Genomic DNA, 14,196 nt, shown 5'->3' with positions numbered 1-14,196 from the left:
TTTATTTACGATTACTGATCTGTTTGTGCTTTAATTAAGCATTCAATTATTTCCAAAGAGCCGCGCGTTAGACGGAACACAGGAGGATTAAGCCTGCGTATCACGAAACCGTGGCTCATATATCCACAAAATGCCACATGCGTAACCAGATGCGCATACTTACTACTTTTTTCTTTACTTTTTCTGCGTGTCCCTGTAATGAAACAATAAAAAAAAAATTTATTGGGTTTGGGGTTTTACGTGCCAAAACCACTTTCTGATTATGAGGCACGCCGTAGTGGAGGACTCCGGAAATTTCGACCACCTCGGGTTCTTTAACGCGCACCTAAATCTAAGTACATGGGTGTTTTCGCATTTCGCCCCCATCGAAATTCGGCCGCCGTGGCCAGGATTCGACCCCGCGGCCTCGTGCTCGGCACCCTAACACCATAGCCACTGAGCAACCATGGCGGTTGGAACTATAAAAGATCGCTCAGTTTGTGCGATGTACATTTTACCGCAGCAAAGAGGAATTCAATAAACAACTCCGGTAGAACCTTTCCCGAAGGTAGTCTCATGTTTCGTTTTTGTTTTTTCTCGCAGCCGAGTTTCGTGACATTGCATAAGAGAGGACATAAGTTTTCCGAGTTTCTCAGGCAGTGAAACATCCAGCGGCACTCCGTGATTGCCCACCACTTTTTTGGCACAGTGGGAGAGTTTGTGAATATAGGACACACCTTGAGGACTGCGTAGCAGCCGTCTCCCCATCAGCTGCGCGTTTCAACTATTGCAGTAGTGTCTCTGAAACGGCATTTATGAGTAAAGACGGGAAGCCTGCAGCCAAGAGCCAGCTCACCTGATTGTTAGAACTGCAATGCGTCCTGTGAGGACACGGTTTCATCACCGCAGACCTGAGCCAAAGTGACGCGACACTTCTTTTTACAATCTCTGAATGTACAGCATCGATCGGCAACAAGGCTGTGTTAACTCGGGGATGATAACACTAGCAACGGTGCCCATTGTTCCACATGAGCCGCAGATCTAAGAACTGCAGGTAAGTTTCTTGAGGCAATCATCATCATCATCATCATCATCATCATCATCATCATCATCATCATCATCAATCTCCTATAACCCCTGTCTTGTGCCAACCGATTCCAACTAGCAACCGCAAATTTCCTAATTTCGTCGCGTCACCTATTCTTCTGCCGTCCTCTACTGGGTTTCCCTTCTCTTGGTGTCCATTTTGTCACCCTAATGGTCCAATGGTTACCTAATCTGGGCATTACATGACCCGCCAAGCGCCATTTTTTTGTCTTAATGTCTATTAGAATATCGTCTATACCCGTTTGCTCTCTGATCCAAACCGTTCTCTTTCGGTCTCTTAAAGTTATGCCTAGCATTCTTCGTTCCATCGTTCTTTGCGCGGTCCTTAACTTGTTCTCAGGATTCTTTGTCAGTCTCCAAGTCTCTGCCCTATATGTCAGCACCGGTAAAATGCACTGATTGTATACCTTCCTTTTCAATGATAGCGGTTAGGTCCCAGACAGGAGCTCACGATGTCTGCCGTATGTGATCCAACCCATTTTTATTCTTCTCTGAATTTCCTTCTCATGGTCAGGGTTCCCTGTGATTAGTTGACCAAGGTAAACGTACTCCTTCACAGACTCTAGAGGCTGACTTGCGATCTTGAACTCTTGTTCCCTTGCCCGGTTATTTATCATTATCTTTGTCTTCCGCATATTAGTCTTCAATCCCATTCTTACACTCTTCCTGTTAAGGTCCTCAATCATTTGTTATAATTCGTCCGCAGTGTTGCTGAATAGAACAATGTCATCGGCAAACCGAAGGTTGCTGAGGTATTTGCCGTCGATCCTTACTTCTAAACCTCCCCAGTTTAATAGCTTGAATACTACCAAGCACGCAGTGAATAGCACTGGAGAGATTGTGTCTCCTTGTCTAACTCATTTTTTATAGGTATCTTCCTGCTTTTCTTGTGCAGAATTCAGGTGGCTGTGGAATCTCTGTAGATATTTTGCAAGATATTTACGTAAGTGGTCTGTACTACTTGATTACGTAATGCCTCTATGACTGCTGGTATCTCTACTGAATCAAATGCTTTTTCGTAATCTATGAAAGCCATATAAAAAGGCTTGTTGTACTCTGCGGATTTCTCAATTACCTGATTACTGACATGGATGTGATCCATTGTAGAGTATCCCTTCCTGAAGCCAGCCTGTTCCCTTGGTTGACTAAAGTCCAGTGTCCCCCTTATTCTATTGGAGATTATTTTGGTAAATATTTTACATAATACTGGGAGTAAGCTAATGGGCATATTATTTTTCAGTTCTTTAACGTCTCCCTTTTTGTGGATTAGTATAATGTTTGCATTCTTCCAGTTTTCTGGGACCTTTGCAATCGATAGACACTTCGTATAGAGAGCCGCCACTTTTCCTAGCATTATGTCTCCTCTTTCTTTGATTAAATCGACTGCTATTCCATCCTCTCCTGCTGCTTTTCCCAATTTCATGCCTTGCAAGGTCTTTCTGACCTCAACTCTAGTTCGTGGGGATGCGCGACTCTCACGCGTCGCCTGATTTGTTGTTTTCCCGCATAGCTCCCGTCTCCTGTTCTTCGGCTTCGCCGCGTGGCTTTACAGAAGCGGTCGGTATGCTTGCAGGTAGTACGAGAGATGGCGCGAGTGTTGCTCTGCTAACACCACCTAACTGCGGGGTTTCTTGGGCGCAAAAAGGAGAAGGCGCTTCCTCTTTGGCTCGGTCTCGGCAAGCGGCGCGGACGTTCTGCGCGTGCGCCGATCCATGCTTCTGCGAGACGGTCTCGTGAGGCTTACCCGGAATGAACGAACACGATAGTACGAACGCGCCACCGTTCGCGTGACCGTACGCGCAAACGACCAGGCGTTGGTGTCCAGCATGGGGCGAACATATTCGCTCGTTATCCGATCGCGGTGAGTCGGACTTCCGCGATTTGTCGCGCGCCTATCGGCATGTTTTGTGGATAGCAACTCGGCTAGCAAGCATTAGTCTATGAAAGGTGCAATAAATGCCCTTGTGATTGTTTGCACTACTGTGTTGTCGTTCCTTTGTCCAAAGAGCACGACTGAGAGAACCCCACAAGTTATGGCTGTGTTCGATGGTTTGGTGACACGCAGACTCTTGGCAAAAGTGCAAGAAGAAGAGCCCGTGTAACCCTATAGAAACCTTCTTCATTCGAAAGAACGAGCAGAAGTGCGTTAGTGGATCATCTGTATCTTTGTTCTGTCGATTTCTGGATTCAAGGCTGTGACCAACATATTCTGTCTTTCTGAAACTGACTTCCATTACTTTTTTTTCGCACATGTTCAACTTTTTGTATAAATGTGGGCCTGCATACGAGCAATAAAACAGTTGGAAGTAAGCGCTGTGTGTGTGTGGCGGGCGGAGGGGGGGAGGGTCGTATCTAATGTGGCTGTGTGTGTGGTTGTGTGCGTGGTTATGAGTGCACCTATTTGCGCTCTTTTAATTATCTAAGATATTGTCACGCGGTAGTGAAGGTTAAGAAGGCAGCAAAACTGTGATTTACGAAACGAGCGTTTTATTGGGCGAACTTGGGCCCTCAAAACCAGGCTACATTAAAAGAACAACGGTAGTGGAGAACACGATCGGCGGTCGTCGAAAATCTGATCAACGGTCAAGCGCGTCGGCTTTTATACATCCATCGTCGAATGTTCCAGACTAATCGCTTGGACCCGCGCGCCTTCCACAAAATTCTACATTATTCGCGTCGCGCACACATTCAGTCAGATTACGCAAGGTTCGGTCACAGACAGTGGATGGAACCATCGATAACATTCCAGAAACTTCCGACACATGCAAGCGCGTCCTGCGCTGTGCAATAACATTTGTTAGGTGGTGAAACGTGTCGTCCGATAAAGACAAGTACACGTGTCAGTATGTTACAAAATAGCCCAACGTCAAGTTCTTTTGTCTCCGAACAGGTCATATCTGCTCAGTAATTTTACTGCAAATGGTGATAGAAATTGAGCGATAGTTCCTTGGGGAGGACTTGTCACCTTTCTTGAAGACAGCAACAGCCTTACCAGTCGGTAGACTGGTAAGGCTGTTGGTAGAGATTGAACCTGTATTCAGAGATTGCTGAAAGATTAGAGGCAAAGTGAAGCTACTTATATGTCTCCTACTTTTAAAGAATGTGCTGTTTATGCCTCTTGTTCCGATCGAGGATGTGTTTTTCAGTTTCTCTATCACGTGAACAATACCAATGGGCTCAAGAGCTATCACGTTTATTTGGGGGTGTACACAGGTTGAGGGCGAGGAAACGTTAGCAGGTTACGGGACAAGGAATAGAGCGTGAAAAATCATTTATTTAACATGTTAGCAACTTCACAATAAGGGATTGTACATGAGAGAGACAGTATTGCAGTGACAAGAGAAATGGCTGTAACATCACGTTTGAATGGGTGCGTGGTCACTGTGGCGGGCTCGGCAATGAGCCCGCTGATCAAGTAATGCTATAATGGATGAAGTGTTTCTTGGCTGCTCGCAAGCTGACACCGACTCGCTGATTGCATCAAACATGCATGACCACACAAGGAAGTACATGCTGACCACGTCCACAGGCGCCGTCATGTCTTTGATTCATACGGGAAATTCCGCTTACCCCAAGGGTTACGCGAAGCTTGGCATCGTTGCTGAGCAGGATACGTCGTGGCGTTGCTTTCACCTGCCACTACGCACACCTGTTCGGGCGGCTGCAAACATTGACAGATGCTTTAAACGCGGGAAAAATAAACGTATGTTATTTCCCAGCATAGCTCTATAGAGCGCTTGCCACTAGACAGTTTCTTAGTCAGAGATCAGAGAGTCAGAGCGACCACTGTCAGAGGTCGCTGTTCTAGGCCAACGGTATATTTCTACAACTGCCGTATGAAATTCGTGCAAAATAAAAGTTCTCATGGAATTATTGCATGCTGAGGGTACAGGATGCGTGGTGGATCTTTTAGTGCCGTTTGTGTAATACAGATAAACGTTCATTAATAATATTTTACGACTCCTCCTCCCCATTAATCACTGCATTCGCTCCCTTTCGTCTTACAAATTGCAGAGTACCGGGCTACAGCACACCGATCACGGCCGACCGCTAAATACTTCCATTCTCTCTCTCTCCCTCAATCGCGGCTAATTACTAGAGAGTACCTGAAATGCCTCGAGAATCTACTCATGGTCGCCCTGTAGACTTTCCGGAATAATATCTTTAGAATTTCTACAGAATTACTAAATAAAATCATGTGAATTACTACTGCTGCGCTTTGGGTGAGTGAGTGAGTGAGTGAAACAACTTAATACAGTCCACAATAGACACGAATAAACTAAACGTCACCTGGCTATGCCAACTCGGGGACCATCAGGTGAAACCTGATGGCCCTCTCGTGGGCCCTCTGGACTGCCAGCATTTGAGAGGTCTGGTCCTGGGCCTAGATGAGCTTCATCTTTCCCCTTGGGCGAAAGGGGCACCGGCACAGGCGCAGCGCCACAGGACACATATTGTGCGGGTGCATAACAAACGCGTGCGCGACGCGACGAAGACGAGTTTCCGCTATAGCTGTCACGCCCCACGCTTGCACGCGGAAAGAAGAAGAAGCTGCCCACCTTGATGACTGGCGGCGTTCCTTGCTCCGTCGACATCCTGGCTGGAAATACGGCAACCAAGGCGTATGTATTGCAACTTATCAGTAAGTAAGTCTAACCATAGTATCATGCCTTTTCATATTTCCCAGAAAAGATCAACTCATGCTGTTCGATCACCGTGATAATTGCCTTCTGCGTTGCTAAACTGCCTCTCGCCAACCCAGGAAACGCTGTGTGAGCACGGATGCGCCTGATGAGCCAACCGACGTCCCAATAGAAGCATTTCTATCGACTTACGATGAAAAATTTTAGGTAAGTGCTTGTTCCAACGACACAAATCACTATCGGAGTTATAGCAAACGGTTCTGGCGTCATTTCATATCTCGCTAGTGTTCATGGTGGGAGCGGTTTAAGTCATTAACTTGCTGATGCGTTAATGGTGTCGTAGTCTTTTCTGAGGATATCAGAAGCTATGTGTATCGCCAGGAGTAGAGCTTTTGTTATGTTAAGTATTTGATTTGCCGACCGTCTGCCACTATTTCAGCTGCGTTTCCAACGTCATGCGAGGCTGATAACATCATTTACATACTGATTGGATCAAACGGCTTTGAGGCGGTCGAGGAGGTAATGTGCTGCAATGCTGTCATCGAGGTACTTTATACTTTTGGCTGGCTACAACTGACACAGGAAGGAAGCAGTTTGAGACAGTATGTTAGCATAATGTATGTGCCTAGACACGTGCGATATTACCTAGGTGGCCTCAATTCTGGCGTTGCATGACCAGAGCGGCAAACAATATTTGAGGACCGTGTAACCAGCGGTAGAGCATAGGTAATATGAATGAGAGAACTTTGCTAACTGACTTTTTTTTTTTTTGGATGCCGGCCACAGAGTCACGCGGAACAGATAATCGATGCACGATTTCCCTACCAGCGCAAGGAAGAACACAAAAGAGAAGAGGATAGGACGAGCGCTAGCCTCAAGCTAGAGTTTATTCCGCCCGCGCCACTCTCGCTTATTGTGGGATAAAAGGTTGAGACATGATGACTAGGAAATGTGTAGGCTTAGGATGCAGTCAGTACGCACAGAACAGGGTCGCAACAGAAGATCGCTGGGCGAAGCATATGTTTCGTACTGCCGGTGGAGTAAAATAGATTAATCGTTCTCGTCATTCCGGCTGAATGAGCGGACGTGTGCACACAGGGAGGCCGCGGCGTCTACCGGTGAGGATGCCGTGGAGCCGCTGTCGGCGATCCAGTCCATCGAGCAGTACCCGGGCGAGAAGGCCATGGAGGCTCTGCGCAACTGGCAGCCTTCGGTGCGGGGAGGCACGCCGGCCTCGCCGCAGACGCTGGAGCTCGCCACGCCGCCCATCCAGCAGGGCGCTGGTGGCTGCCTGACCAGCTGCATTCTCGTCGCCTGCCTGGCATCGTGCGCCGCCGGCACCACGCTGGGATACGCGTCCACGGCAGCGCAGTCCATCGAGCTCCAGCCCTGGTACACGCTCGAGCGCCGGTCGCCCGACAACCGCTTTTTCGCCGACCTGCTGCTCCTGGCGGCCGCGCCCAGCGCACTCACCACGGGTGCGCGTGCGCTACTGTTTATTACGGAAGCAAACACACGGACACTGTAGGCGCGTTCATGACGTCACCATCGCCGCCGTGCGGTCCTGGCATCGATGGCGCATGCGCGCCCACATGCGTGAGAGGCGCGTGCGATGGCGCTGCGTGTGTTCGCTGAAAAAGCATCGAAATGAAGTTGATGCACCGCCACGCTCCACTCGATCGGCTCGGCATCTCGAAATAACGGCCGAACTTTTTCGCCTTCCGCTGCTGGCGCGAGTATTGCGCGCACGCACGCTGCAGCTTTCCAGCTGAATTGATGTGTGCATACACACTGGGGTGGTTCTTGAGTGACCACTCCCTGGGATTTGCATATACGTTCCTTGGTGAGACCACTCTCGGGGATGCTTTCACTTTCGCGAAATTTCGCGTGACCGACGCCGGGTGCATCGATGTCTACGAGCGACATGCAGAGTACTTGGCACATTGCCAAGCGCGCTGTCGTAGCGCAGCCCCAGGAACGCTGTCGCAAAAAAAGACGAAAATCGCGGAGTACGGGGAAGCCGAGACAGGCTACAGTCCTACTAGGAAATTACGCAGCACTTTAGGCTAAATGGCAGAACCTTCTCTCCGGGAGATGCACAGCTATATAAGAGACAGAAGGTAGCCTGGCGACGACTCCGAACAGAGACGTTCCCATGTTCCCCGTCGTGTATTGCTTGTACTACCCAGGTCAATGCTGAAGTAAATGTAAGTGGCGTGATTTCCCCTTTCGCAATCCCTTCCACTTCAAGTGGGCGCGTCCCAATCGCCCTAAATGACCCTTAGACCCCACACCCCAGGCTCCCCAGCTCCTACCCAAAGATCCTCATCTCCGCCGTCGCCCCAGCCGAGGAGGTCGCCATAGCCCAAGGGCTGACAGTCACCTAGTGGGGAGGCCACCCCTAAAACCTTTGACCAATATAAGTTCTTCCCCCTCTTCCTTCTCCTTTTCGCGCGAAAATGAAAGTATCTAATAGAGCGTACTTCGAGAATATCGCACCTGTTCATATAGCATACTGGACAATACACGAACACATGAACCCACCCGTAAAACTACCTAATTTTCTCTATGGGTGCCGAAAAGAGCCGACGATGTTTCGTCGGTCTCATCTCGTCCAGCAGGGAGGTGCCACAGTGTTCACGCCGCTGTCGGCGCTCCTGATCGTGTCTGCGTTGGGACGCCTGGTAGCCTGCTGCACATCAGATGTCTCACGAACTGCGTTGCGCCAACAAGTAACCTCGACCTATTGTTAAAACACTGTCCGAGGAGGTCACGTGCAGCGCTAAGCCTTGCTATCACTGTCTATATATGCTTCACCCTTCGAGCAAAATTGCTAATTACAGTATAGTGAATCTTACCTAGCGCCTTGCGTGTTTTGCCGTTGTCCCAGGGCTGCTTGGACTATATTGCTCCTCTTCGGTTTAGGCAGTTTGGACAGGCGAGCATATAAAACAAACATAGGCATCAACTTAAGTGGTCTTCCAGCGAATATTTCTTTATAATTCTGACCCGCCGTGGTTGCTCAGTGGCTATGGTGTTGGGCTGCTCAGCACGAGGTCGGGAGATCGAATCCCAGCCACGGCGGCCGCATATCGATGGGGGCGAAATCCGAAAACACCCGTGTACTTAGATTTAGGTGCATTTTAAAGAACCCCAGGTGGTCGAAATTTCCGGAGTCTCCTACTACGGCGTACCTCATTATAAGAAAGTGGTTTTGGCACGCAAAACCCGGTCATTTACCTTTTGATTATTACCATTTTTTTTTATGTTCAAGCCCGCGAGAGCGTAGGCTTGAAGCCTTGCCTCACGTCAAGGTTCTTTTTCGCTTGCAGAAGTTGAATTAACCCAATACAGGTTAACGTAACTTTGTTCTTTAGAGCCCGTTTAGCAGTCGTCCTGGAGATGGGAATCTTTACTTGCTCTCAGGAACTACACCAGTCGTGTGTGCATGCAGGACTGCTACTGGACATGGTGGGAAACCGGTTGACGCTGCTGCTGGCCTCCTTTGGCCTGCTGGCCAGCTGGGTCACGCTGCTCTTCTGCTCCAACATGATTTCGCTGTTCGTGGCGCGCATCATGTCCGGTATCTTCCTAGGCGCCCTCTCCAGCTGCGTTGGTCTGTACGTGGCTGATATCTGCCCCAGCCGCCGGAGGGCCTTCTTCCTCGGACTGGTAGAGGTATGGCGACCGCAAACGTGCCACTTATAATACGTTTCTTGACAGAATGCGAGAGATGGTTTGAAGGGTCGTGAAAGAAAAAAATCATGTAGAGGTTTTTCTGCGCACATTATCAAGAAGGAAATACCCACGAGCACTGTCCGGCACGTAACACTGTTGCATGTGGCATGTAAGACTTCGTAGTACCTAAATGATGAACATTTAAAAATTCAGTACTCTAACGGAAATACAAAATGCAGATTTGCAAATAGCCCTCTTCCTGCTTTCCTACTCTGGGTAAAGAAGGAACATATATGCAAATCCCACGCCTCATTGGAACCGGTGTACATGAAGCTTTAGCAAGGCAAAATGGGGCTTTATTACAAGTGACGCACTGTAGATTTCATGATAATCACGTCCTTTAGACATTATAGAATACCTGGCAGAGGAGAGGTGATATTTACATCATGAGCTACATGGGGTCTGTCTGCGTATGCTACGCTCAGACGGGAAACTGAAGTTCAGTATGACCGGGGTCCTTCAATACTTTTCATCTGGGCACGAAACTTTCGCGTGATGCTGCGGTAGAGCTTCAGATAGCGCCCGCAGGGGACCCACTGCGGCACTGGCGAAAGTAGAAGGCGGACTGGAGCACACGCCGAACGGACGCCGAAGACGCTCGCTATTGCGCAAGGGTCGACTGCCTGTATCGGCATTTGAATATTGTCGACACAACGTGCAAATCGCCGCCCTGTTTCTGCACAGTATTGTGAAGCTCGAACGCGAACAATTTCGAAACAAGTACAACGTTTTGCTTCCTTTCCAGGTTCAATTACGTTCGCAACAGCGGCTTAACTGGCTTTGGTACACGGGTGTTTTCGCATTTCGCCCCCATCGAACTGCGGCCGCCGTGGCCGGGACTCGATCCACGAGGTCGCGGGATCGAATCCCGGCCACGGCGGCCGCAGTTCGATGGGGGCGAAATGCGAAAACAGCCGTGTACTTAGATTTAGGTGCACGTTAAAGAACCCCAGGTGGTCAAAATTTCCGGAGTCCTCCACTACGGCGTGCCTCATAATCAGAAAGTGGTTTTGGCACGTAAAACCCCATAATTTTTAACTGAATAAATAAGGTAACTAACAAAACTAATTCACTAATGAAACTACAAAGCTAATCAACCAATTAAGTAAGTTATCTAACTGAAATCACTATTCACTAATAACCTACCTAACTATAATTATTAAGTGTATATAATTACTTTACTAACTAAACACATCGCACATTAAACTATATTGCGAAACGCTTCCGTTGTATTTTCACTGTACAAAACATGCTGAAAGAAATGTGTGAGAGGCGCCCTTCCTCGTGAAAGATTTGCATGATCGCACAGCCCGGCCATCTGGTGCAGCTGATCGTTAACCTTCTACTTACCCCTGTGCCTCTGATGCCACCTTCTGCCCCTATATGAATCTTTCGGGGAAGTTTCATGACCAGATGAAAAGTATTGAAGGACCCTGGTATGAACAAAAAATGGATATTTTGCATAAAATTAATTCGCAACAACAACGCGCCATTTATTATTCATCTGCGGCCGCAAAAGCGATATTTACTAAACCTGAATACATCTACCTAAATGTTTCGGGTCATGCCCACTTCTCCTGTCCGTTACGCGGCCTCAGAAGACCGTGAAAACCCACCACGTCAAACTGACGTGTATGCACTTAGATTCATTAGTATGCTATACGAAACAAATTTTATTCGGAACAACCGGAGACAGCACCATGCTGAAAGGAATACAAGAAGGCTGCCCGCCGATCGCTATAGAACTGGCTACCGGAGTTGCCGGCGACAATGGGTTTCCTTGTGTTTAAAAAATCTGTGGTAGCATAACGTCGTAGAGCCCTTTTCGCCACGTACAAAACAATCGCTATGCCAAATATTCTTCGCTGAAGATACGTTTTATCGCCACTTTAAGTCCCCGTTGCACGCTGCCGTGATTTTCGACCAGCCACCTCAAGCTAATCAAGAGTAAGCGGACCAATCGTAGACGCCGGCACCACTCTCCCGGTTGTCTACTTGGAAGGCGGTAGCTTCGTCCCACAATAACCTGCTCCACTTCAGCGCGCTCCTCGCCTCTTGTAATCCAATTAAATATGAAAACGTCACAGTTTCACCCGAAATTCGAAGCACTGATTGCGATAGCAATTTATTAGGCAGCCATAGTAAGTACGGTTTAGTCGTTTTATCAGATCCATAAACTACTGTGTATATTATTTAACTAACTAAATTAACAAGCACAAGCACGTAATCATGTGCGCAGATCACTCGACGACCGCGGACACTCGCTGTCAGAACGCTGGCGTGATGAAAAGTGGCAGCGGTGGCGAGGGAATCGCCCTTCGTTCTGCCTCTCACTTCAACACCAACTAGGCGCGAAAACACAGCCCACACAACGCCATCAACTATCTCAGGTCGGCTGGCCTTCGAACCTAGTGCAGACTGCCTCCAAGATAGGACGTGCGCGGCCGTACTTAGCCACCACAGCTGGAGTAGAAGAGGAGATTCGCATAACCTGTCAGAAAGTAAAATGTGAGAAAGTAATACGTCAGAAAGTAAAAATGCAATCCGAATAGAATGGGTTTTGCGTTACAGGGCTCCAGCAATACCTTTTAATTTGCGAACAAATCAACTAATTGCCACGACGGCAGGTAAAGGCATGATTGCAGGGACCATTGAAAGGATAGACAACTGAATAAATTCAGAATTTAGTGCATGAACGAAAGAGGGAAGGAAGGAATAGACGAAATAACAAATGACCGCGAAATAATGAATCACTAAAGCAAGAGATGAATGAATGAAGGAGTGAGTGAATGAATGAATGAATGAATGAATGAATGAATGAATGAACGAATGAATGAATGAATGAATGAATGAGAAAGGATAGACAACTGAATAAATTCAGAATTGAGTGCATGAACGAAAGAATGAAGGAAGGAATAGACGAAATAACAAATGACCGCGAAATAATGAATCACTAAAGCAAGAGATGAATGAATGAAAGAGTGAGTGAGTGAGTGAGTGAGTGAATGAATGAATGAATGAATGAATGAATGAATGAATGAATGAATGAACAATGCATTGAATCCACTAGTGGCTGCTTTTGCTCCTTCAACAACCTTCATAACGGCGGTGTTTGCGTAGCACACGAAATTAGGAAAGGAAGGACAGAGACGAGTAAAGAGCGCTAACTTCCAGCTGATCTTTATTTGCGGGCGAGCATAATATATATGCGCGCCAAACAGGAAAAGAGATAGAAATCATGGGGGATACGCAGCGCCAGCATATCAAGTCAAAACACTTCGCGTGTCCACGATTGCCCTGCGCTCGGCCAGGTAATATTGCTCAGGTCGTGACAGAGCAACGAAAGGGGTGCTTACGCAGCGGTGACCTAGATTGTGAATGTACTCCGCTTCTGCTATTTCTCGGGTTCATTGCCGGGATTGTTCATTGCCGGGATTGTTCATTGCCGGGATTGTTCATTGCCGGGATTCATTGCCGGGATTGCAAGTGCACCCCCCTCCTTCATCAGTGCGTGGTCTTGGCAAGGCATAGGTCGCAGTTAACCCGAGAAATAATAATAGAAGCGGAGTGTATACATTCTCAATCCAAGTGTCCGCTGTGTAAGCACCCTTTCCATTGTTGTGTCACGACCTGAGCGAGATTACCTGGCCGAGCGCAGGGCAATCGTGGGCACGTGAACTGATTTGACTTGGTATACTGGTTCTGCGTATCCCCCCTTTTTCCTGTATGTTTTCCCGTTAGCCGTGCATATATATTATGCTCGGCCGCAAATAAAGCTCCGTTGGATGCTAGCGCTCTTTACTCCGTCTCTGTCCTTCCTTTCCCACTTTCGTGCGCTACGCAAACACCGCCGTTATGAACCACGACCGACTCGCCCAAGCCTGCACCCTAATTCAACAACCTTGTTTCTAGAAACGTTGCCTTCAACCGCAGGTGACGCGCAACGCGGGCATCCTGATGGCCTACGTGCTCGGCTACTGCTGCTCGTGGGAGGTGCAGGCCGGGCTGTGCGTGCTGCCCCCTCTGCTGTTCATGTGCCTGCAGAGCCGCGTGCTGAACAGCCCCCAGTGGCTGATGCGCAACGACCTGCTTCCCGAAGCCGCGCATGCGCTCTACCGCCTGTACGGAGCGGATGTGCCGCCAGAGTTCAATGTCCGGACAGCGCGCGATATGAAGAACGCGTGGGACAGCGTGCCGGCGGCCACGTCAGCCAGGCGAGTACACGCGACAACTTTCTGCAAGCACTGAGGAAAGCTACGGGGGTGGAGCTATTACTGCGGGGAGTGTCGTTCGGCGCAGCTTCACGGCGATTTCAATTTCTTGGAGAAGATAATGAGTCGGCTTAGCATCCACGTGCGACGGTTTCGCATGTGCGCAAACGCGGAAGAGGAACCAATAAAGCATATCATGCTTAAAAATCATTGGTGTACTTTCTCCATTTTGCTCCATCTATATCTTTTTCTCTTGTGCGGAGTAAAACAACGCTGATAAGAAAGTGAGGCAATCTTTGGCAGTGTTCTTACCTGTGCTGGCTTTGCTTCCATAGTTTTCACTAACTGTCGCAAAAAGGTGCCCTACGATTATGGTTTCGGTGTATCCACAAAAACACCCGAAATACACTGTTTTCTGGACTCCAGTTAGTCTGATAGTTCCGATAATGTAGGCATCGCTCTTCGAAAAAGTGTGCGATAGGTGTCGGTCGTGATGAGTTGCTTGTGAAACGCCTACG

At 48.3% G+C, this 14,196-nt stretch overlaps 1 protein-coding gene across 1 annotated transcript; it reads left to right on the top strand.

Moving 5' to 3' along the window:
• The first annotated feature begins 6,172 nt into the window (after positions 1-6,172).
• LOC126542809 (uncharacterized) lies at positions 6,173-13,787 on the top strand. Its single transcript, XM_055076971.2, has 3 exons — positions 6,173-7,207; positions 9,184-9,407; positions 13,401-13,787. The coding sequence occupies exons 1-3, from the start codon at positions 6,913-6,915 to the stop codon at positions 13,713-13,715; spliced, it is 834 nt and encodes a 277-aa protein (XP_054932946.1). The 5' UTR covers positions 6,173-6,912; the 3' UTR covers positions 13,716-13,787.
• The last annotated feature ends 409 nt before the right edge of the window (positions 13,788-14,196 follow it).

This window comes from Dermacentor andersoni, chromosome 3 (assembly GCF_023375885.2).
Source record: "Dermacentor andersoni chromosome 3, qqDerAnde1_hic_scaffold, whole genome shotgun sequence".
Classification (NCBI taxonomy): domain Eukaryota; kingdom Metazoa; phylum Arthropoda; class Arachnida; order Ixodida; family Ixodidae; genus Dermacentor; species Dermacentor andersoni.
Note: the sequence above shows the minus strand (reverse complement) of the source record. Positions and strands in the feature narration are given on the sequence as shown.